The following is a 24,377-nucleotide window of genomic DNA, read 5'->3' on the forward strand; positions in this document are numbered from 1 at the left end:
TATCAGCTTGTGCTCTCTCTGTTTCTTGCTTTTTTTTTTTTTTTAATTTTACTGACATTGTTCATATACCATACAATTATCCAAAGATCCAAAGTGCACAATCATTTGCCCATGGTACCATCATACAGCTGTGCAACCATCACAATTAATTTTTTTCCTATTTTTAGAACATTTTCATTACTCCAAAAAAGAAATAAAGACAAAAAAGAAAACTCAGTTCCTCCCCTGCTAACCACCCCCCCCTCCATTATTGACTCATAGTATTGGTATAGTACATTTGTTACTGTTGATGAAAGAATGTTAAAATACTGTTAACTATAGTACCTAGTTTGCAATAGGTATATATTTTTTCCCTGTATACCCCTCTAATATTAGCTTCTAGTTATAGTGTCATACATTTGTTATAGTTCATGAGAGAGATTTCCAATATTTGTACAGGTAATAATGGACATTGTCCACCACAAGATTCACTGTTTTATACATTGCCCTCTTTTAACCTCCACTTTTCCTTCTGGTGACATACGTGACTCTAAGCTTCCCCTTTCCACCACATTCACACACCATTCAGCACTGTTAGTTATTCTCACAATAACGTGCTACCATCACCTCTTTCTAATTCCAAACACTTAGGTTCAACCTAGTTGAATGTTCTACTCATAATAAGCAACCGGTCCCCATTCTTTAGCCTTGTTCTATATCCTGTTAACTTATACTTCATGTCTATATGTTTACATATTATAATTAGTTCAAATCAATATTTGTCCTTATGTGTCTGACTTATTTCACTCAATGTAGTGCCTTCAAGGTTTCTTCGTCAAACCATTTTTTTAAAGATGGTTTTGTTCACCCACCTTACTTTCTGTCTTAAGTAAACAATCAATAGTTCCTTGTATACTTACATATTTATGTATTCTCCACCATCACTACTATCTATGTAAGGACATCTCCATTTCTTCCAGAAAAGAGGAGGAAGAGTCAGAGGGTAGAGAGAAAAAAGAAAAAGAAAGAAAGAAAAAAAACCCAAACATGACAGCTAAAAAGCAACAAAAGGGAAGATAGAAACTACAGTAGAATAAAAGTCAGACAACATCACCAATGCCAAGAGTCCCATACCCCTCCCTTATGTCCCCCTCTTAAAGGCATTTAGCTTTGGTATATTGCCTTTGTTACATTAAAGGAAGCATAATACAAAGTTTCTGTGTACTATAGTCTTTAGTTTGCATTGATTGTATTTTTCCCCCAATACCACCCTATTTTTAACACTTTGCAAGGTTGACATTCGTTTGCCCTCGTGTAAAAACATATTTGTATGTTTTATCACACTGGTTGAGCACTATAGGTTTCACTGAGTTATATAGTCCCAGTCTTTATCTTTCCTGTTTCCTTCTGGTGTCCCACATCCTCTTTCAACCATACTCAGAGTCATCTTTGTTCAGCGTACTTACATTGCTGTGCTACCATCACCCCAAACTGTTCCAAACCTCTCACTCCTATCTTTTCCTATTTGTCTGTAGCACTCCCATTAGTATTTCCTGTAGCGCAGGTATCTTGTTCATAACTTTTTTCCTATTTGTCAGAGAATATTTTAAGCTCTCCCTCATATTTGAAGGACAGTTTTGCCAGATACAGGATTCTTGGTTGGAGGTTTTTCTCTTTCAGTATCTTAAATATATCACACCACTTCCTTCTTGCCTCCATGGTTTCTACTGAGAAATCCACATAGTCTTGTCAAGCTTCCTTTGTATGTGATGGATTGCTTTTCTCTTGCTGCTTTTAGAATTCTCTCTTCGTCTTTGATGTTTGATAATCTGATTATTAAATGTCGTGGCATAGGTCTATTCAGATCTATTCTGTTTGGGGTATGCTGGGCTTCTTGGATTTGTAATTTTATTTATTTCATAAGAGATGGGAAATTTTTGTCAATTATTTCCTCTATTATTGCTTCTGCCCCTTTTCCCTTCTCCTTCTGGGACACCCATGACACGTTATTCATGTTTCATGTTGTCTTTCAGTTCCCTGAGGTGTTGCTCATATTTTTCCATTCTTTTCCCTATCTGTTTGTGCTTAGGATTTCAGACGTCTTGTTCTCCAGTTCCTGTTTTCTTCTGCCTCTTGAACTCTGCTGTTGCATGTCTCCATTGTGTTTTTCATCTCATGTTATGCCTTTCATTTCCATAGATTCTGCCTGTTTTTTCAAACTTTCAATTTCTACCTTATGTTTGCCCAGTGTTTTCTTTATAGCCTTCATCTATTTTGTTATATTCTCCCTGAACTTGTTGATTTGGTTTAGCGCATTTCTTTGAAATTCTTTAATAGATTGTTTCATTAAAGTGAAACAATATGTCAACTCTTTCTGACTGAGGCGTAAGTTTGTTCCTTTAACTGGGCCATATCTTCGTTTTTCTTAGTGTAGGTTGTAGTTTTCTGTTGTTTAGGCATCTGGTTTCCTTGGTTACCTCAATCAAGTTTTCCCAAACTAGCATGGGCTCAGGTCTCAGAAGGGTTTCCCTGAGGAAACCTGAGTCTTAGAAGATTGACACACCCCATGAGCTCTCCAGTTGCTGTGCTTTTTCTAACCTGCCCAGCAGGTGGCTCCTGTCAGCCTGTCACTCCCAACTGGTGTAAGCAGATGTGGTCCCTTCAGTTTCAGTTTTGGCTGTTTTCGCCCAGGCTATGGGGTTTGGTTCTGAAGGGAAAGCTGGGCCTCACCTCCTTACTCTTTGGGAAGATAACCCCCCTAGGGAGTTATCATCTGCATTTGAATCATTGTCTTTCTGACTGTTATCTCCACCCATCTGGGTCAGAGCACTGCGAACTGAAAATGGCTACGGCTCTCCCCTCTGAGCCCCTCAGGTTGAGAGAGAGAGAGGGGCCAGAAGACCCCTTTTGGTGCCAGTATGTGGCCCCTCAGTTTCACTTGTCAGCCAGAGGTAACACCCAGTCTTCTGGCTTTTAGGTCAGTCGTCACTAAAAGCCTCTATCTGCTTGTTGGGGGAGGGTGGGTTGTAGCTTGTATTCCACAATCTACATTTGTTAATTAAAACCCCAGGTGGCGCTCAGCTGAACTATATTTGCTCACTCCACTTGCAGAGTGCTGCTAGTTTCTTGCAGTTTGGGCTGCCATGGCGGGAGGGGGCTCCCAGCATGGTTCCGCAGCTTTTACTGACAGATTCTGTGCTGCGATCTCAGGCATTCCTCCCAATCCAGGTTGGTGTACAATGTGTGGAGAGTCATGGTTGTCCTCCAACAGTTATTCCAGATTATTTACTAGTTGTTCCTAGTTGTTTATTAGTTGTTCCAGGGGACTGACTAAATTCCACTCCTCTCTATGCCACCATCTTCTGACCTCCATAATTTACTTTCTACTGTTAGTATCCCTTAAGAGTAATTATTTAAATTAGAGTCAATGCCAAGGGAATTCCCAATTTAATTTGAAATTACCATATCTTAACTTACCATATCAAACATTTCAACTCAGTTAAGCTAAATGAGCTATATAACATTCTTAAAAATCAACCAGAGAAGAGAAAATTTATCGTCATTATTCATTCAGAGCTAAAACATATTCTTTCAGAGTAGTTTAACCTACTAAATATGTCTCTTATATGATCTTCTTTCGTAGAAAGTAGTATTCTCTCTCTTTCATTCCTGAAATATTTCATACACTTAAGCAAGTATTTGACATCAGCGAAGTATCAATTATCATAAAGTAGCAAAAATCAACCTTTTATTTATGGTGCATATGAAACATTCTTAGTTTTTTAAACTGAATTTTCTTTGACAAAAATTTAAATTAATGGGATGATAGGCAATCACTGAATCTGAAGTCTCATGGTGCCTAAGCCATTTGTTAACTGTAATACCAATAAGGAAGGATAAAATTTAGTATGACGATCTTCCATTTACAATATGGTGGCAAAATTTGTATTTTTAACATGGAATAATTCTATAAATTTCCAAACATTTATTGGAAATACTCAAGTTTATCCAAGTATCATACAGAATGCCAAAAGCAGTGCTGAAAGTTCTCGATATATTCAGCAGTAACTGTCAAAACCTTTCATGTGTTCTCCAGTTAACAAGGGCTCAGTTTCTATTTTTCAATTATGTTTTGGAATAAAGTCTATGACCATTAAGTAAACATTTTTTTTTTGTTGCTATTTCTTAAAAATGTCATTGCCAGTGTATTGTACATAGTATTTATAAAAAATAAAACAAAGAGTTAATAGAGATTGACTTTTTTCGTTAATTCATTCATTTAGTAGGCAAGTCCTAGTAACCATATGAAGCTCTATAAGAAGCTCATAGACTTAGAGGCTCTTCAGCTCTTCCGCAGACTCAGGTCACTATTGGTCACTAATGCTGACAAAGATGTACTTTCTGACGCATCATCTTTCTTAAGGTTCAAAAATGATTCTCGAGTTATTTGAAGGATCTCTCTCAAGCCTTTGTTTTCTTGCTATAAGAAGGCAAACAAAAACAAAGATGGAGTCACTACAGTGGTCATGAGAAGAGTGCAAACCAATTTTAAGAAAATCCAAAGAAGGTGGCATGACAAATAAAAAGCAAGTTCAGTAACTGTCACAAATATACCAAGCAATATATGCAATCAACTTGGATACAGAGAACACTTTTTAAAGTGATAGGAGTCAAGTGTTCAACATCTTCCACCACTGCAAAGCCTTCTTATTTATGCATCTTTAATTACAGATGGAACTTCAGAAATTGCCTTATTTAATAAGCAGTGTAGATGAAGAAAATAATATCCAAATCTCTCTCTATATATATAAACTCATAAAGCCAGTGAATGATACCTTGAAATCAGAACCTCTCACTACTTAGCACTTTCAGTACTTTCCATGATAGCATGGAATGCAGGATAAGCCACCTGATTTGCTTCCCTCACTGGAATTTGATAACAGCAGGGCTAGCAGAGTAGATTGATATTTTTCAAGAAGCAAAGTAAAGTTACCAAATCTGTTATTAGTAAACAACCTGGCCCTTATTTTATTTTTTCTAAATTAGTTACTGTAGGAAATTTGCAGACATTTAAAAAAATAACATTCATAATTACGCTCCACCACTTTGTCTTCACTTTCTAATTTCAGTGGTAGAAAGGGTCAGTAAATGCCAGCCTGCTTCTGGCTGGCAGCCTGTTTTGTAAACTAAATTATTTACTATTTGGGCCTTTAGTGAAAAACTTTGCTGATCCCAAGTATAAAGAATGGGAGAATACTGTATGCTCAGACAGAAAAGCCATGCTTGGCTCTCTATAACTAACTTCTGCATCATGGTGTCAAAGTTTTTAAAACAAAAGTTTTTTCTACTGTTCTACTGATGTGAGTTATTTATGAATGCTATTACCAAAAAAAAAAAAGGATAAGACAAAAGCATTTACACTGCCTAGAAAAATGAGTGCTTGTACAAAGAATATTACTTGTGGATGAAAAGAAATTTTTCCCTGAATCACTGTGATGTCTAATGGAATGAACAAATAAAAATAAGTTACTAAACTGAGTAAGTACAGTCACCTGTTAAGATAAGCATTATCAGATTAAATAATCAAATTTTCTCAACTACTGGTGTTATGCCACTACTGATCCTCAACTCTTGCATTACTGTATAGATGGTCTTATATTATTCACCCATATATCCAGCATCCAGACTAATAAAAAGAACATTACTAGTATCCCAGAAAAGTATATGTACTTACTGGATATATTTTCTGGCATACATTTCTGAATGGACAGTTTTCATCTACATTTGCAATTTAAAACTTACTTCAAGTTGAAATATTCGTTCCTGTTCCCTGCAACCTTGCTGCTCATCAATTTCAATTGCTTTTCTCATTACTGCTGCCATTTCAGTGATCTGGTCAACATGTGCTTGTAATTCCTGGGAAAAAAAAAAAAAAAGAGTGAGAGTTGCAAATCAGTGAAATACTTATTTTTAATTTTGGATCCTCTCCTTTAAAAATATTCTGCATTGCCACTTAACATGAATGTAATATTCTTACAAGATATTATATAAGTCAGTTGAAGATTAATGTGTTTTTGAACTCAGATTTCTGTTAGGACTGGAATTAAGGATAAACAGCACTATAATTTAACTAAATCCAGAAACAAGAAAAGTACTATTGATCATACACATTTCTATCACCAAAAGTGATCAGCAACTTTTTTTTTTTGCACCTGCATTTAGTATTGGTCAAGGTAACGGGAAAGATAAAACTTGTTGATACATTTAATATCTGTTCTCCCTGAAGTTTTCATGATTTACAGATCTCTGCATTATCTATGCCTATAAATTAGTCTCCATCCAATTTAGAACATTTTCTAAATCATAATTCTCTTTAAGAGCAGGAATGGTATCTTGTTTATATCTGTTTAATAAATACTGAGTAAAATGAACTGAATCCTGCTTTTATGTACTAAAATATTAAAATATTCCCTTCTTTGGAAACAGTTTGAAATATAACTGTACTATAATATAGACATCCATGTCTATGGTACAGAAAGTAGCACACATTTTCCCCAATTCATTCCCTCACTCTCTTTTACACACGATGTGTCAGGCACTGGGGTAAGGAATAGGGATATGAAGACTGTTGTTAAGATATGTTCCCTGATTTCAAGGAGCTTACAGTCTAGTGAAAGAGACTGACAAAAAAGGTTTAAAATCAACAGAAACTTGAGAATAACATTATTTTCTCAATAAACATCTTCTATAGACCATTAATCACTGGCAATTAAAGCATATTTTATTATAATAAGTCAAAACTACAATAAAAAAATAGCTTCCTAAATAAACATTAAGTTTCTCAAATAGCTATACATAGTCTTATTTGTAAAAAGGATTTGAACAGGACTCCAAAAAGCCTGAAACTAGTAAACTGTGGAAGAAATATGATGGGGAATTATTGGATAGCTTTGGTAAACCAAACATTTACTATCTTATTAAATAACAAAAATGCAAGCCCTTAGTTTAATACATTATTTTAGTGGTGAAACCTACACAATGCTAGTATGCAAGAAAAAGGCACACCGAGGTATTTAGTCTGTGCTATCCAATAAGTATAGTAGTACTATTTCAATTTAAGCTTACTGAAATAAAACACAATTAAAAAACATTAAAAATTCTGTCCCTCAGATGCACTTGCCACATACGGCTAACGGCATCCATATCGAACAGCACAGATGTAAAACATTTCCACCATAGCAGAAAGTTCTATTGGATGGCCCTAGATTAGATTAGAGTTGTAAGAATTATATTGAGAGAAACATCTGTCATATTATGCAGTGGTTAAAAAAAAAATCATTACACTTCCTCCCATACACATTCCTGTTCCCAGGGGGACATAATATTTGAAAGCAATTTACAAACAAAAAACCTACAGTATCAAAATGAATAAGGGTAATGAATAAAATTTTGAATAGGAACAGCTTTCTCAATGTATAATTTAGTCAGTTCTATGGCACTGACCAAGGTTAAAAGACTGCTTAAGAAGTAATAATTCTTTGCCTTCAAAATGGAAGAAAACATATCACTGATTTTTTGGACAGTCTGTTCTAACAAAATCATCATGAGAAAAAAACAACCCAAATTCCAAATTGAACAGTATTTATAGGTCCAGTTAATGGTTCACTTATTACAATAACCTCTTTAGAGAAGTATCACATTTTTTTAATGGGCACAGGAGGCCAAACCTGTGTTTTAAAAATGGCTTAAAGGCAAAGAGTATCAACAACTTCATCCTTGAACTGTCTTGAAATGCCTTTCATTTTTAACTCTGTTTATTTCTTCTTTACCTAATAAAGATCTGCCATAATGAATCCAAAAAAAAGAAAAGAAAAGAAAAGAAAAGAAAAGAAAAGTCGGGACACAATGGAGAGAGCACTATATATAATCACACCATCTAAAAAAAGGTGTTTTAACGTTATTTGTGACTCATTTGAAGTGACTACAAACTAATAAAAATCTGAATCAAGTATTTAATAGATTGACTGATCAAAGCTTTTATGAAATCAGACTAAAATTGCTACCAAGAAAATATCTTTGATATCCCAGAAAGAATGACTTTAAAGAGAACTAAAATTTTGCAGTAAGGGCCCCAAGAGCAAATAAATAAAATGGTAGCCGAACAACCGTTAAACCTGCAATTATCTAAAAGCTGTGAATGATACAATATACAGAGGAGTAATGAGAGATTTAAAGTTTCTATACTGAATATTTTTGAGTGGCTATTATGAGCACAGCATTCTTTTACTTGATATTTGATGACTTAATCTGGGAGGGAAATTCAATGTAAAATAACTTGTTAAAAAATGGACCCCCCTTTCCATCCACACCCCAAAAGTTGACTGTTTTATTTAGTGTACATTCTGATTTGCTTCCAAGTGTCTCCTCTCCAGTCCATGTTGAGGTGCTTCAAGGAAGTGTCGAGATGCATCAAGGAAGAATCCTTCGGAGCTGTTACGATGTACCATGTCAATCTGTAGTATAGAGTCATTATAATGTTAATACGGATATTATCCGTAATTTAAAAACTGAATGAGTGTTAGTTCATGCTTGTTAGCCAATTGTTTGAAATGTTTGTTTTTTCAAGATTTCCAAAAAGGCATCTGTTAAAAACTAATGTAAAAATGAATATTTGGCTCAAAGTGAGCTTTTCTTACGCTTTCTACTGATTTTTAAATGTGTGCTCAAAAACTCCTGAGTGAAGGCAAAATTCTCCATTAGAGCAGTCTCCAAAGGGTCTAAAATGCTGCCTTGTGTAACTATCCTTGTTATGCCAAAATATGTATTAAAATTTTTTTGATTAGGCATATCAGAGCCCTAGTTCCTAAATATGTCCTAGAATCTCATACTCCTGTGCCTTTATCATACAAGTTTCTCTCCTCACCTACTTTTGCTTGTTGACTCCCTGATCATTAACTTAAGGATGTATTTAAATGTTTGTATCTGTTTTCTCCCATTACACTGTAAGCTCCTAGAGCAGAGTAACACAACTTATTCATTCATTCATCTGGAAGAATTAGTACCCATAATAAACTAACTCAGTGCAAATGTTAATAAATGTTTGTTTAATTGAGTTGAAGTGTCTCCTTTTTGGGAAAAATCAAAATCACAAACATTAACATGTATTAGTTAGAATTAATAACAAGTAATTGAATAGCCATTTTATGGAAGGCAATGATCAGCACTTACATGAAGAATCCAATGTATGTAATGAAAAAGGATGGTTTACAGCTATCTTAGAAAATGTTCAACTTTGCTAATAAACAGCTCTGGTAAATGGTGAAATCTACTAATCTGTTTCAGAAAACACTTGCTTCTGTCATAACTGCTACCAGATGGGGCCAGCAAGCAGTAGTAGCTTATCCTAAGTGTTTTTTTTTTTCCTAGGGTATTTTCCTCTTTAGATCTCACAATTTTGTTTCTTAGGTTATTAAACATAAGGGCCTTCAGAATTTCTCAAGATTACATTTATCTTACCAATAACTTTAAGTCAATTCATCTTTGTACCTTTAAAAAGCCACTCTTAATTATACATTTAATTTAAATGTTTTTATCATCTCATTAACAAATGATATATTTTATATTCAAAAGAGTGCCACTTAAATATCCAAAGATTTCCTTTTGGTTAGGGGATGCATAACATAATTAGCTAATATTAAATCCACACATTAATTTAACTTGTTATTTTACTAACTGACACAAGGTGTCTATTACCAAGTTCCTTAATATGGAAAGTCACACAAAGTTTTAAATTCTAATAGAATTAATAACTAATGATTTAAAAACATCTACAAGCACCAAGATGGAAGAAATATTTTAGAGGTTGAAATGTGTGTGAATAAACAAGAAAGATAAAATATGTCTTATAATAATCACTATTTCTTAAATATTGAAGTTGTAACTAATAAAATTAGCTTACCATTATCCAGTATAAAGAATGGCCATCACAATCTCTTCTATTTTAATTTCACATCAGCAGTTAAAATTTAGTTTAAAATGAAACATATTTGACTACTTGTCTTTATGGCAGTTGCCAGCAAACACCAGGACGTACACAAAGGGAACAGATACAAGGATGACAATAAGTCAGATGAGTAGTGGGAAGAACACTAATTTTTAACCACTTCAGTTCTGGCTATAAAAATGATGTTAACTGGTGTGCAACTGATCGGAGGGAGAGGGAAGAGTGGGGGTGTGTGTGTGACAGGATTTTAATATGTTGGTTCCTGTCCTCTCCCCAACCCCAGGACTTTTCCATCAAAACAGGGTCATCTACAGTCTGGATGAATCACTCTCATTCAAAAACAGTCTTAAGAAAAATAAATCTTCATTTATTTGCTTTCCAGTATGTCCATTTTTGTTTCTACAACAGGCATCAACACAGAAACTTATTAGAAGAAATATTTCTAAAAAGCAGATACCTTAGAAAAATAGTTTTGAGTTTAATAGAGTGACTTACCTTTAGTTCCCAAATAAAGCGCATTTAAAAACATACAAGAAAGCTACTGAAGAACAATAGGAATTAGAAAATAAATCAAACAGAAAATGATACATCACAAACAAGAAATGAAGAAAATAAGGAAAAGCAGAAAATGTCAATTACAAAGATGAAGTATTTAATAGCATGTTAAAATGGCATTACTAGGCAATAGTGTTTTTTTTTTTTCCTTTTAATCTGGGCACAGCGAGTTAACCAATCCTTTTTCCCATTTCAAATTATATTTATAGAATGGTTACCTTGGAGTGCTGCTCTTTTAACTTCATTATTATACCCGGGTCATCTTTTTTGCTAGCCATTAACAATCTAAACATTTGTTCTCGATACTTGCTCATTATTAATTCCAAGGCAGACTGATGCTCTTCCAGGGATGTACGCAATTCTATGAAAAATAACAGTTTATTGTATTCAAAGTTGAGTTAAAGGTACACAAAATACTTTCTTCCATATTAAATTTAGTTTCTCAAAAAAGCAAATTTTAAATTAGTTATTTTAAAAAAACACCACGATGCACAAAAATCCAGCTAAATAAAATTGAAGGCCATCAAATCAGGTCACTTATATATTTTTTGAGAATCATTTCAACAAATATTTACTGAACAGCAGTTAAATACCAGACAATGCTCCATATTTGGATCATTAAAAGGCCATGGAGCTTAGATTCTAGTGGTGAAGAAAACTATATAAATAATTATAATACAATATGATTAGTGCAGAATAGAGCTCTATCTACTGAAATACAGAAAAGAGAACTCTGGGGAGAAATTGGTGAAAGAGTCATAGAAGTATAGCATTGAAATGAAATTGAGTTCACTGAATAGAAAAATAAAGGAAAGGGCATGCTAAGCAGGGAGGTATGAAACTGGATAGTGTGTTCAGGAACAAATTTGGGATAACAAGAGCGAAGTGTTCATGGAGAAGAACTGAAGGAAGAAGCTAGAAGGCTGAGAATTGATTTTGAGGAAATAAGGATAAAAGAAGGTTCTTGGGCAAAAGAACAACATGATCAGATTTATTTTTGAAAAGTTAATCTGATGCTTCTTTTGAAGATGGATTGGAGGGGGAAAAGAAACTGGAATCAGGGAGACCAGTTAGGACAAGCCAGGCAAGAGAATAAGAACAACAGGGCCAAAGGCCGAGGCAGTGGGATTGAAGAGAATGAACCTGAGTTATTTCATAGGAACAACAATGGGGCTAACTGGATATTGAGGGTGAGAATCCAAGATGACTTCAAGCAAAGGAGACATCAATATGTAGAGGATAGGATAAATAGCAGTAAATACAATTTAGGCTTATGGATTAGAAATGGGATTAATGTCAAAAAGTAACTTTTTCCATTTTTGAAAATATTAATTGGTCCAAAACATGGACTGATTCCAAACATACAGTGAGTTCCATTTTACATTTTAAAACAGAAGCTTAACTTTATATCAATAGTACAAATGCACACAAGCGTTCTCTTTTGATTTTCTATACTAAGTGATAATATATCTTGCCTTTGTTCTCTTGTTGCAGTTCTCTGATTTGTCTGTTTTCTTGTTGGATTCCCATAACTAATGTGGACCGTGGCCGGTGTCTTGCGACTTCGTTAAGTTCTTGAATTTCTTCCTGATACTAATGCAAAGATTAAAAAAGAAATATAGGGAGAAAATACTTGCAAATAATTTATCTGATAAGAGCCTAGTATCCAGAATATATGAAGAACTGTTACAATGCAACAATAAGAAGACAAATAACCCCAATTAAGAAATAGGCAAAGGATTTGAATAGACGTTTCTTCAAGGACATCAAAATGGCCAAAGGCACATGAAAATATCATTAGTCTTTAGGGAGATCAATACAATGAAATACTACTTTATAACCACTAGGATGACTATAATATAAAAGATGGAAAACAACAAGTGTGGCCGAGAAATTGTAGAGAAATTGGAAGCCTCATATGTTGCTGGTGGGAAAGGAAAATGGTATAGCTGCTTTGGAAAACGGTTTGGCAGTTCCTCAACAAGTTAAACATAGAATTACCATATGACACAGCCATTCTACTCTTAGGTATATACCCAAGAGAACTAAAAACATATCATTGCAAAATCTTGTACATGAATGTTCACAGCAGTATTATTCATAATAACCAAATGGCGGAAACAACTTAAATGCCCATTGACTGATGAATGGATAAACCAAATGTGCTATATATCCATACAATGGACTATTATTCAGATATAAAAGGGAATGAAGTTCTGATACATGCTACAACATGGAAAAACCTTGAAAATATTATGCTAACTACAAGAAGCCATACACAAAAGGCCGCTTATTGTTTGATTCCATTCATATGAAATATCCAGAATGGGGAAATTCATAAATACAGAAAGATTAGTGGTTTCCATGAGCTTGGAGGACAGACTGGGGAGTGACTGCTAATAGATACAGGGTTTCTTTTTGGGTTGACGGAAATAGTCTAAAATTAAATAGTGGTTATGGCTGCACAATCTTGTGAATATACCAAAAACCACTGAACTGTACACTTAATAAGGGTACATTTTACAGCATGTGAATAACATCTCAATAATTTAAGAAATGCAAAGTTATTGAGAATTGTGGGTTTTAAAAATTATAAATGGGAATCTAACTTGAAAATTGCACTCCTTTATTTTCAAGGCATTTTTATGAACCATTTAGTAATTTATTCATTATAACCTTCCTGGTTCTTAACTTCAGCTCTCAAACCCTTCTTCACAACTTGATATCAGATATACATTAAGTGGAGTGCCTAAGTCACACTGGACAGTTAGGGAGACATGTGATCTGTTTAGGGCAACAGAGCTGCTAAACAAAGTAAGTAAAATTGCTCCATCATTTCCAGTAACTTTGATAAAAGAAGTGTCCCAGGGTTGCATCCTTTTACAAAATGGATGTTTCAAGAGAGTTGGTTGTGAATATATATCTTTTCCTACTGATGTCCATAACATCAGAGATTTTATACTTTTCTTAGAGCTGAAAATTTTTATCAGAAGAAGGCTTGAAATGACAGCTAAATTCCATGGCCCACTGGAAGTTGTGATATACGAGTGAGGACAACAAGAAGGGAAGTTTTTCAGTTCTTCTTTAATTGGCTACATTAAATAAGAAACATGGTAGCAAGTAGGGACTGTAGAACTGCTCAAGTACAATGCAAGTGTAGAACTGCTCAAAGTACAATCCAAATATTGCCTTGCATCATTTTCAAAAGTTTTTTAATTAAATAGCATTACCTGAGTACTTCTGTAAAGAACTGAAACATTTTTATATTATAACTAGCAAGAGGTATGATATGGCTTTTGTCAAATTTATCTAGACTTAACACATTCACTTATTTTCTAAACTTAAATGTGCATATCTGTGAGAAAAAGAAGAGATCATATCTACAGGTTTTAGAATATACATATGTGTCTCATGAACATAAACTCATGCCCTAAAGTAAAACTGAAACATACAGGTCAAGCTATTTTTAAATTTTAGAGAACATAAAAATTCAATTAGATACTGAATTAAGCAGCAGTTTATGATCTAAGCAATATATAAATATCAATAATTGCTTTTGTTAATGGAAACAACAACAAAAAAATCAAACCTGCTTCATGGCTTCTACTCGCTTGTTGAGAGCTGTGGTTTGCTCAATAAGAGATTCTGCTACATTGTCATGATCTCTCAATCTTTCAACAAGAGCTTTAGCATCAGCAAGTGCCTTTTCAATTGTACAACTCATTTCTGAAGGAATATCTATAATTAAAATTAAAATCAAGAGTCAAAACAAAGTCTGCATATCACCTTATTTTAGCTTTATATATACCACAGATATTAAGAACAGCTTGTGCAATTTTGATTGTTTGATTTGGTTAGGATGGCACAGCTTGGAATTAAATTGATAGTATTTCAAAAATATTAGAACCCATATATATTATGTGCAGACATACCCAAAATGTATTTAAAACACCAAGAAATTTATGGTAAGAAAAAAAATACACAGCCAAATAATACATTTTACATACAGAAATTTATGCAGAAATTTTGCTTTCCAGGAAGGCATTCCCTCACATCTCATCATTTTCGAGAAAGGTCACTTTGTTTGTTAGTCTGCATTCTGGGGTCAATGACTGTCAGGTTGTCCTAGCCTCTGCTTTGTTAGATAACCCGAAACACCATTCACAAATCCACGCTACTGAGCAGCCAAAGTGGCCTCTGGCTATGTCATGCTATGTCAAAATCTCAACCTTCTCCTAGAACATCTTCTGTTTCCTACATAAAGTTGTATTATAATCCTAACTCTCGGACTTTCTTTAGTAAATGGCAAAAAACAAAAACAAAAATAAATTAAAAAAACACACACACACAAAAACACAAAGTTTTGACTTAAAACAATGTTGGCCATTACGGAAAATCAATAAACTAATATGCTTAGGAAGCACTCAACAAAATTAGGAGACAAAACATGAAACAGTTAACAGTCGGCTCCTTCAACTGGCATGCTGAGACCTCAAAACAAAATTTTAATTCTAAAATCATCTTTCAAAAACTTTACAATCTTCTGAAAATTGCCCTCCTTAAATTTTTCTTTTTTTTTTATTAAGTTTTATCTTGTCTCGTACATCAGTCACTGTTCTTCAGGGTTTTCTCACAAAGTAGAATTACATTGTAAAATTACTAGGCCAGAAGTCAGGTCTCTAGAAGTTTAATTAAAAATGTGATATAAATTAAGGGCTATAAATTAAGAATTTTCATCAACTTCAGGAAAAGAGAAATTTTGCTATATAATTTTGGACTTTGTTGGATACTATGTGTGATGGTTGGGTTCATGTGTCAACTTGGCTAGGTGGCCTAGCTGTCTGGTCAAGCGGGCACTGGCCTGACGATTCCTGTGAGGCTATTTGAGGCTGGTTGGTTTGTCGGATCATCAGTCAATTGACTGCAGCTGACTGATGATTCATCAAGGGGCGTGCTTCCACAGTGAGAGAATGCAATTGGCTGGATTTGGTCCGGATGATCAGTTGGAGGCTTATAAGCCGGACAGTTAGAGAACCTTCACTTCTTCTTCAGCTGCTCAGTGAAGCTTTTCCTGGGGAGCTCGTCGAAGTTGCCAGTTCGTTTCCTGAGGAGTTCGTCAAAGTTGTCGGTTCGTTTCCTGAGTTCTTCAAAGTTGCCGGTTCGTTTCCTGAGGAGTTCGTCAAAGTTGTCGGTTCGTTTCCCGAGGAGTTCGTCGGACGTCTTCCTTGGAGTTGACAGCTTGTTGACGGCTCTGCAGAATTTGGACTCGTGCGCTCCCGCAGTTGCGTGAGTCACTTTTACAATTTGATAATAAGAGACATCTCTCATTGATTCTGTTTCCAAGGAGAACCCTAACTAATACAACTTGGTACCGGAAGTGGTTCTTGAGAAACGGAATCTTAAAATGGGCTTTTACAACTTGTTTTCTACTCTGATTAGATTCAGAGGCACTAATGACTCTATTTCCAATAATCAAGAGGGTACTAAGAGTCCATGGCAGGAGTTGGCAAAGGAAATACGCAAAATAGCACCATTTGATTCTCCTAATTGTGCTCTAGTACGAAGCGAGGCTCTGGGTGACAGCGTTTTCGACACTTTCACAGAGTTTTGCAGTATTAAGAAGTATAATGATGTTGGCTGGCTGCTCTTAGATACTTTGGATACAGTTGTAAGAGAAAGGGATGAGCTAAAGGCTTCAAATTCAAAACTTGAATGCCGTATGACAGATGTAAAGAGTTCCATCTGTGCCCTGAAAATCTTATTTCCTGTGCCCGCAGACTGGAGGTTTCTGAAAATCAGACGCAGTCTCTTATTGTGCGAGTAGCACATTTACAGCGTAAACTAAAATCTCAACCTCTCAGGGTGTCTGCTGTTAAAGTAAAGGCATTGATTGGAAAAGAATGGGACCCAGAAACTTGGGATGGAGACATATGGATTGATAATAATGACAGTGAGGACATTGGAACCCTGGATTCTGCTGGGTCATTGTTAGATTTACCTGTAGAGGGCTGTCCTGGGGAAACAGCTTCTCTGCCTCCAGTCTGCCCTAAGGAGCCTGCCACGCAACTCCTACCTAAGGAGATTGACCCTTCAATGCCTGCTAATCTTGTAATCACCTCCCCTGAGGAAGCAGCCCTCACTCTTTCGTCTGGAGAGACTAATCCTGTTTTAAGAGATGAAAATGCAACAGAGTGCCCTGAGGTGAATGGCTTGAGAGATAATTCTAACTCTTTTCATGACCCACCCCCACCACCAGTTTTTGCTTCAAGACCTATAACTAGGCTCAAGTCCCAACAAGCCCCAAAGGGTGAGGTACAAAGTGTGACCCATGAGGAAGTACGCTATACTCCAAAAGAACTGTATGAGTTTTCCAACTTATACAGACAGAAACCAGGGGAATATGTGTGGGAATGGATATTGAGAGTGTGGGATAATGGTGGAAGGAATATAAGGTTGGATCAGGCTGAATTTACTGATATGGGCCCACTAAGCAGAGATTCTGCATTCAATGTTGTAGCTCGAGGGGTTAGAAAGGGTGTTAACAGTTTGTTTGGGTGGCTGGCTGAAACATGGATCAAAAGGTGGCCGGCATTACCAGAAGTTGAAATGCCAGAACTGCCCTGGTATAATGTGGAGGAGGGGATTCAAAGGCTTAGAGAGATTGGAATGTTAGAGTGGATTTATCATGGAAAACCTGCTCACACAGCCCTGGAATGTCCAGAGGACACACCTTTTACCAGGACTGTAAGGAATAAATTTGTGAAACTAGCTCCATCATCCCTGAAGAGCTCTGTAGTCGCCCTTCTCTGTAGGTCAGATATTACTGTAGGAACTGCTGTCACTGAGCTGGAATCCTTAAACACAATGGGGATAATCGGGTCCCGAGTCAGCAGAAGCCAAGTGGCTGCAGTTAATCGCCACAGACAAGGTGGACAGGGCTACCATAATGTAAAACAGGCTCAAAGTAGCAATCAAAATAATATGACTCGCAGAGACTTATGGCGTTGGCTAGTGGATCATGGAGTACCAAGTAGTAAAATAGATGGGCAATCGACTAAATTCTTGTTTGAACTATATAAGCAGAAGAATTCTAGGCCACGTGAACAAAAATCTCCCTTGAATTACAAAAACAGAGAGTCACGGCCCCTTAATCAATTCCCAGACTTGAGACAGTTTACAGATCCAGAGCCTCTTGAATGAAGGGAAGGCCAGGTACCCTTGGAGAAGGACCCTGTCACACTGCCAAAAATTTACACTGTTAATCTTCCTCCCAGCCTTCCCCAGGGGGACCTACGGCCTTTTACCAGGGTGACTGTGCATTGGGGAAAAGGAAATGATCAGATATTTCGTGGATTATTAGACACTGGGTCAGAAGTGACATTAATTCCCGGAGACCCAAAACGTCACTCTGGTCCACCAGTCAGAGTTGGGGCTTATGGAGGTCAGATGATTGATGGAGTTTTAGCCCAGGTCCGTCTCACAGTGGGTCCAGTGGGTCCCCGGACCCATTCTGTGGTTATTTCCCCAGTGCCGGAATGCATAATTGGAATAGACATACTCAGCAACTGGCAGAATCCTCACATTGGTTCCCTGACTCCTGGAGTGAGGGCTATTATGGTGGGAAAGGCCAAGTGGAAGCCACTAGAGCTGCCTCTGCCTAGCAAAGTAGTGAACCAGAAGCAATACCGGATTCCTGGAGGGATTGCAGAGATTAATGCCACTCTTAAGGACTTGAAGGATGCAGGGGTGGTGATTCCCACCACATCCCCATTCAACTCTCCTATTTGGCCTGTGCAGAAAACAGATGGGTCTTGGAGGATGACTGTGGATTATCGTAAGCTTAACCAGGTGGTGACTCCAATTGCAGCTGCTGTCCCAGATGTGGTATCATTGCTTGAGCAAATCAACACATCCCCTGGTACCTGGTATGCAGCTATTGATCTGGCAAATGCTTTTTTCTCAATTGCTGTCAGCAAGGACCACCAGAAACAGTTTGCATTTAGCTGGCAAGGCCAGCAGTTTACATTCACTGTGCTACCTCAGGGTTATATCAACTCTCCAGCCCTATGTCATAATATTGTCCGCAGGGATCTTGATCATTTCTCCCTCCCACAAGACATCACACTGGTCCATTATATTGATGATATCATGTTGATTGGACCTAGTGAGCAAGAAGTAGCAACTACTCTAGATTTGTTGGTAAGGTATTTGTGTGGCAGAGGATGGGAGATAAATCCAACAAAAATACAAGGCCCTTCCACCTCAGTAAAATTTCTAGGTGTTCAGTGGTGTGGGGCCTGTCGAGATATTCCTTCTAAGGTGAAGGATAAGCTGCTGCATCTGGCCCCTCCTACAACCAAAAAAGAGGCACAACGTTTAGTTGGCCTCTTTGGGTTTTGGAGACAACATATTCCTCATTTAGGTGTGCTACTCCGGCCCATTTACCGAGTGACTAGAAAAGCTTCTAGTTTTGAGTGGGGACCGGAGCAAGATGAGGCTCTGCAACAGGTCCAGGCTGCTGTGCAAGCTGCTCTGCCACTTGGACCATATGATCCAGCTGATCCAATGGTGCTGGAAGTGTCAGTGGCAAATAGAGATGCTGTTTGGAGCCTTTGGCAGGCTCCTATAGGAGAATCACAACGCAGGCCCTTAGGATTTTGGAGTAAAGCTTTACCATCCTCTGCAGACAACTACTCTCCATTTGAGAAACAACTGTTGGCCTGCTACTGGGCCTTAGTAGAGACAGAACGCTTAACCATGGGCCACCAAGTTACCATGAGACCTGAGTTACCTATCATGAGCTGGGTGTTATCTGACCCACCAAGCCATAAAGTTGGGCGTGCACAGCAGCACTCCATCATAAAATGGAAATGGTATATACGAGATAGAGCTCGAGCAGGTCCTGAAGGTACAAGTAAGTTACATGAGGAAGTGGCCCAAATGCCCATGGCCCCCACTCCTTCCACCTTACCTTTTCTTGCCCAGCCCACAGCTATGGCATCTTGGGGAGTTCCTTACAGTCAGTTGACTGAGGAAGAGAAGACTCGGGCCTGGTTTACAGATGGTTCTGCACGATATGCAGGTACCACCCGAAAGTGGACAGCTGCAGCACTGCAGCCCCTTTCTGGGATATCCCTGAAGGACAGTGGTGAGGGGAAATCCTCCCAGTGGGCAGAACTTCGAGCAGTGCACCTGGTTGTTCACTTTGCTTGGAAAGAGAACTGGCCAGAGGTGCGTCTGTATACTGATTCCTGGGCTGTTGCTAATGGTTTGGCTGGATGGTCAGGGACTTGGAAGGAACATGATTGGAAGATTGGTGACAAAGAAGTCTGGGGAAGGGGTATGTGGATAGACCTTTCTGAGTGGGCAAACAACATGAAGATATTTGTGTCCCATGTGAATGCTCACCAGAGGGTGACTTCAGCAGAAGGAGGTTTTAATAACCAAGTGGATAAAATGACCCGTTTGGTGGATACCAATCAGCCTCTTTCCCCAGCAACTCCTGTCATTGCCCAATGGGCTCATGAACAAAGTGGTCATGGTGGTAGGGATGGAGGTTATGCATGGGCTCAGCAACATGGACTTCCATTCACCAAGGCTGACTTGGCCACAGCCACTGCTGAGTGTCCAATTTGCCAGCAGCAGAGACCCACACTCAGTCCCCGATATGGCACCATTCCTCGGGGTGATCAGCCTGCTACCTGGTGGCAGGTTGATTACATCGGACCACTTCCATCATGGAAAGGGCAGCGATTTGTTCTTACTGGAATAGACACATACTCCGGATATGGGTTTGCCTTCCCTGCACGACATGCTTCTGCCAAAACTACAATACGTGGACTTACAGAATGCCTCATCCACCGTCATGGTATTCCACACAGCATTGCTTCGGACCAAGGAACCCACTTCACAGCAAATGAAGTGAGGGGATGGGCACATGCTCATGGAATTCTGTGGTCTTACCATGTTCCCCATCATCCAGAAGCAGCTGGGTTGATAGAACGGTGGAATGGACTATTGAAGACTCAATTACGGCGCCAACTAGGTGGCAATACCTTGCAGGGCTGGGGCAGTGTTCTCCAGGAGGCTGTGTATGCTCTGAATCAGCGTCCACTCTATGGTGCTGTTTCTCCCATAGCCAGGATTCATGGGTCCAGGAATCAAGGGGTGGAAACAGGAGTAGCACCACTCACTATCACTCCTAATGATCCACTAGGGAAATTTTTGCTTCCTGTCCCTGCAAGTTTAAGCTCTGCTGGTCTACAGGTCTTGGTTCCAAAAGGAGGAGTGCTTCCACCAGGAAACACAACAATAATCCCATTGAACTGGAAGTTAAGGCTGCCACCTGGCCACTTTGGGCTTCTTATGCCTCTGAATCAACAGGCAAGTAAGGGGATTACTGTACTGGCTGGGGTGATTGATCCTGACTATCAAGGGGAAATAGCACTGCAACTACACAATGGAAGTAAAGAAGAGTTTTCCTGGCAGACAGGAGATCCCCTGGGGCGTCTCTTAGTACTACCATGCCCCGTGATTCAAGTCAATGGAAAACTGCAACAACCCAATCCAGGCAGGACTACCAATGGCCAAGAAACTTCAGGAATGAAGGTTTGGGTCACCCCACCAGGCAAAGAACCACGGCCAGCTGAAGTGCTTGCTGAGGGTAAAGGGAACATGGAATGGGTAGTGGAAGAAGGTCGTGATAAATATGAACTACGGCCACGTGACCAGTTACAGAAACGAGGACTATGATGATATGAATATTTCCTCCTCGTTTTGTGATGATTATGTTTCTATCTGTCTGTGAAGAAAATATTTTTGCTTTCTTCTCTGTTTTATCCCCTTATCATATGGCATAAGCTGTAACGTTCATTTTGAAGATATGGTTTTAGGTGATGTGTACGACTGCCAAGTTGACAAGGGGTGGACTGTGATGGTTGGGTTCATGTGTCAACTTGGCTAGGTGGCCTAGCTGTCTGGTCAAGCGGGCACTGGCCTGACGATTCTTGTGAGGCTATTTGAGGCTGGTTGGTTTGTCGGATCATCAGTCAATTGACTGCAGCTGACTGATGATTCATCAAGGGGCGTGCTTCCACAGTGAGAGAATGCAATTGGCTGGATTTGGTTCGGATGATCAGTTGGAGGCTTATAAGCCGGACAGTTAGAGAACCTTCACTTCTTCTTCAGCTGCTCAGTGAAGCTTTTCCTGGGGAGCTCGTCGAAGTTGCCAGTTCGTTTCCTGAGGAGTTCGTCAAAGTTGTCGGTTCGTTTCCTGAGTTCTTCAAAGTTGCCGGTTCGTTTCCTGAGGAGTTCGTCAAAGTTGTCGGTTCGTTTCCCGAGGAGTTCGTCGGACGTCTTCCTTGGAGTTGACAGCTTGTTGACGGCTCTGCAGAATTTGGACTCGTGCGCTCCCGCAGTTGCGTGAGTCACTTTTACAATTTGATAATAAGAGACATCTCTCATTGATTCTGTTTCCAAGGAGAACCCTAACTAATACACTATGTTATAGACTACAGAGCTGCGCCAATTAGTTCAATTAATTATTAGACCCTCAGAAACAGAATAGTGCAGCAGGGTAGAAAAGAGAAGATTTAAATAACCTAGTTGTTTAAACACACACACACGCTAACAAATGAGAAAGAAAGCAGAGTTCATAAAGCAGTTTCACAAGCCTTTCATTTAAAGTTAGATTTTAAAAAATTCAAAACTGTAAGTTAAATAAAGACAAAAAAACAGACTTAAGAAAAGGTTCAAACAGTATGACCCAACAGTTGAAGCAAATGGAATATTGTCCTGTTTTCATAACTGGGTTCAAACCTGAGTTAGGAGATTTAATCAGAATAAATTAAAATGTAAAATGCCAATATAGAAAATAACTAATATGTGACTAGACTTTTTCAGAGAGCTTTAAGGAATGAGCAGGCAAGAAATTAGCACAATTTCTGGCTTTCTAGATGAAATAACCAAAAGCACCTGTCTTCTAAAATTTGTGACCTTTAGATAAGGCTGTTTGTAAATATGACAAGCCAAAGGGCCATTAAAGGAACCCAAGTCCCAAACTGGCTAACATATAGAACAACTATCTAAAATATGTCTAAAGATGAGGCTCCAAGAGAGACCCAGGTCATCCAATAATCACCTGTCCTTCACCTAAATTTTTAAGGGAAATTATCTATAATTACAGATGGATTATAATACAGTGCCCTTGTTTATATGATGAGTGTCACCATTTCTGCCATTGATTCCACTAGTTTAGAACACCAGATCCTTCCCAGTAAAATTTTAAAGTTGTCTTTAGAGCAAAAACAAAAACAAAGATAAAAGAAAAAGAGGCAAATTGACTTTTTTTTTTGGTTAAGAAAATTTCTGTGATTTTATGGTATAATGATGCATTGAAACATTTGAAGAAATCAATATCTGGGCGGTGAGGCAGCTGCTTTCTCTTTCATTCTTTGGGTTTCTAGAGCAACTTGTCAGTAGATTAAAAAAAAAAAAAGACCATCTGTTGCATTACTTAAATCTTTCCAACGCATGCGCTGGTACAACACAAACTTCTCCTGTCAGATGCACTAAATCTAGCATCCAAACATCATGCACAACACCTTGGTGGCAGCAGCACACTGCACCCACTCCCACTGTGGCCCTGCTCATTTGTGTATGATATTTGGAGCATCTGGAGGAGTGTGAATAGTACCGGGAAGAGGGAGGAAACAGCACGGGTGCCTGGCTGGGAGGTGGTCAGCCGAAGTTGTGCATGGTAAGCCTGAACATGTCATTGGTACAAATCCAAGCATCACTGATGTTCTTTAATAGGAACATATGGTGGAACCCCATGATGGGGTCTTCATCAGCCTTGAGCTGGCCCACAACCATGCTGATGATGCAGCTATCTGGTGTAGGCTGATGGTCCTGCACTGTGATGCTGTGCTGGATTTTCTGGAATGGAAAGCTAGGCAACTTTTCCACAATGGCAGCTTTCCCCTGGAACTGCTGTCCTTCTCATGTAAGGCATGATACATTAATATAAATTGTTCCTAGTTGGGTTCTGTCATTATCAAATAACTGGTAGTAATGCTGAATGAAGCTGAATCCAATCTGCTCCCAAATTGGCTTGTCTCCCATTCTGGAGCGTCATCCAGCTTCACTGAGACCCTAGGTGGAGGCATGATGGCGGCAGCCAAATTGACTTTTAATAAGTAAAAAAATTTACAGAGAAAATAAAATCTTGCCTTGAAGTAAAAAAACTAATTGTAGCAGATGGTGAAAGAAGAAAATAAAGGACAAATTTTGAGAGTTTAAAATAAATTGTAAAAGACTTGTGAGAAAATTAACTTTATTTACCTTGGTTTAACAGGATAATTCAAGTAACGGGAATCACTAAACAGTCCTAGATTCCAACCTGTAAATGAAATTTTGGGGATCACTATCAGAAGAATACTCCTTTATTCTCTGTAACATAACATCAATAAATGTGATAGGATCTGTTGCAAAAATGTACTGACACTCCTACATATAATCGCATGATAACTGATTTAATCATGAGAATATCTGCACCGTAAATAATTCAAGAAATTACGGGGTGGGGGAAAAAAGCTATGCCCCCATAATCCCTTGGGCAACAGGATCCATGGACATAGAATAGACATCTTTTTTTTTTTTTTTGTTATGGGTAGATATAAAACTTTATTTTATTAATAGCTTTACTGAGATATAATTCACATTTCATACAATTCATCCATTTTAAGAGTACAGTTCAGTGATTTTTAGTATATTTACAGAATTGTCCAACCATCACCACAATCTAATTTTAGAACATTTCCATCATCCCCCAAACAAACCT

The 24,377-nt window shown here is 38.0% G+C and overlaps 1 protein-coding gene and 1 pseudogene across 6 annotated transcripts in view; both read right to left on the minus strand.

Annotated features, from left to right (window-relative positions):
* Positions 1-3,693: 3,693 nt before the first annotated feature.
* The window catches only part of FGFR1OP2 (FGFR1 oncogene partner 2), a 43,154-nt gene continuing 22,470 nt past the window's right edge, over positions 3,694-24,377 (minus strand). For 2 of the 6 annotated variants that reach the window (XM_037846009.1, XM_037846006.1), the window contains exons 2-8: positions 23,879-23,936; positions 14,127-14,275; positions 12,013-12,130; positions 10,756-10,898; positions 8,379-8,492; positions 5,782-5,895; positions 3,694-4,459 (exon numbers count right to left, since the gene is read on the minus strand). In XM_037846009.1, coding sequence (XP_037701937.1) covers positions 4,322-4,459; positions 5,782-5,895; positions 8,379-8,492; positions 10,756-10,898; positions 12,013-12,130; positions 14,127-14,261 — 762 coding nt within the window. In that variant the 5' untranslated portion in view covers positions 14,262-14,275; positions 23,879-23,936 and the 3' untranslated portion in view covers positions 3,694-4,321. Of the gene's footprint in view, positions 4,460-5,781; positions 5,896-8,348; positions 8,493-10,755; positions 10,899-12,012; positions 12,131-14,126; positions 14,276-23,878; positions 23,937-24,377 lie in introns of those variants that run through there. The other 4 variants (XM_037846010.1, XM_037846008.1, XM_037846011.1 and 1 more) reach the window with 3 other exon arrangements.
* Positions 23,160-23,851, minus strand: LOC119541774 (annotated as a pseudogene).

Source organism: Choloepus didactylus, chromosome 8 (assembly GCF_015220235.1).
Source record: "Choloepus didactylus isolate mChoDid1 chromosome 8, mChoDid1.pri, whole genome shotgun sequence".
NCBI lineage: Eukaryota > Metazoa > Chordata > Mammalia > Pilosa > Megalonychidae > Choloepus > Choloepus didactylus.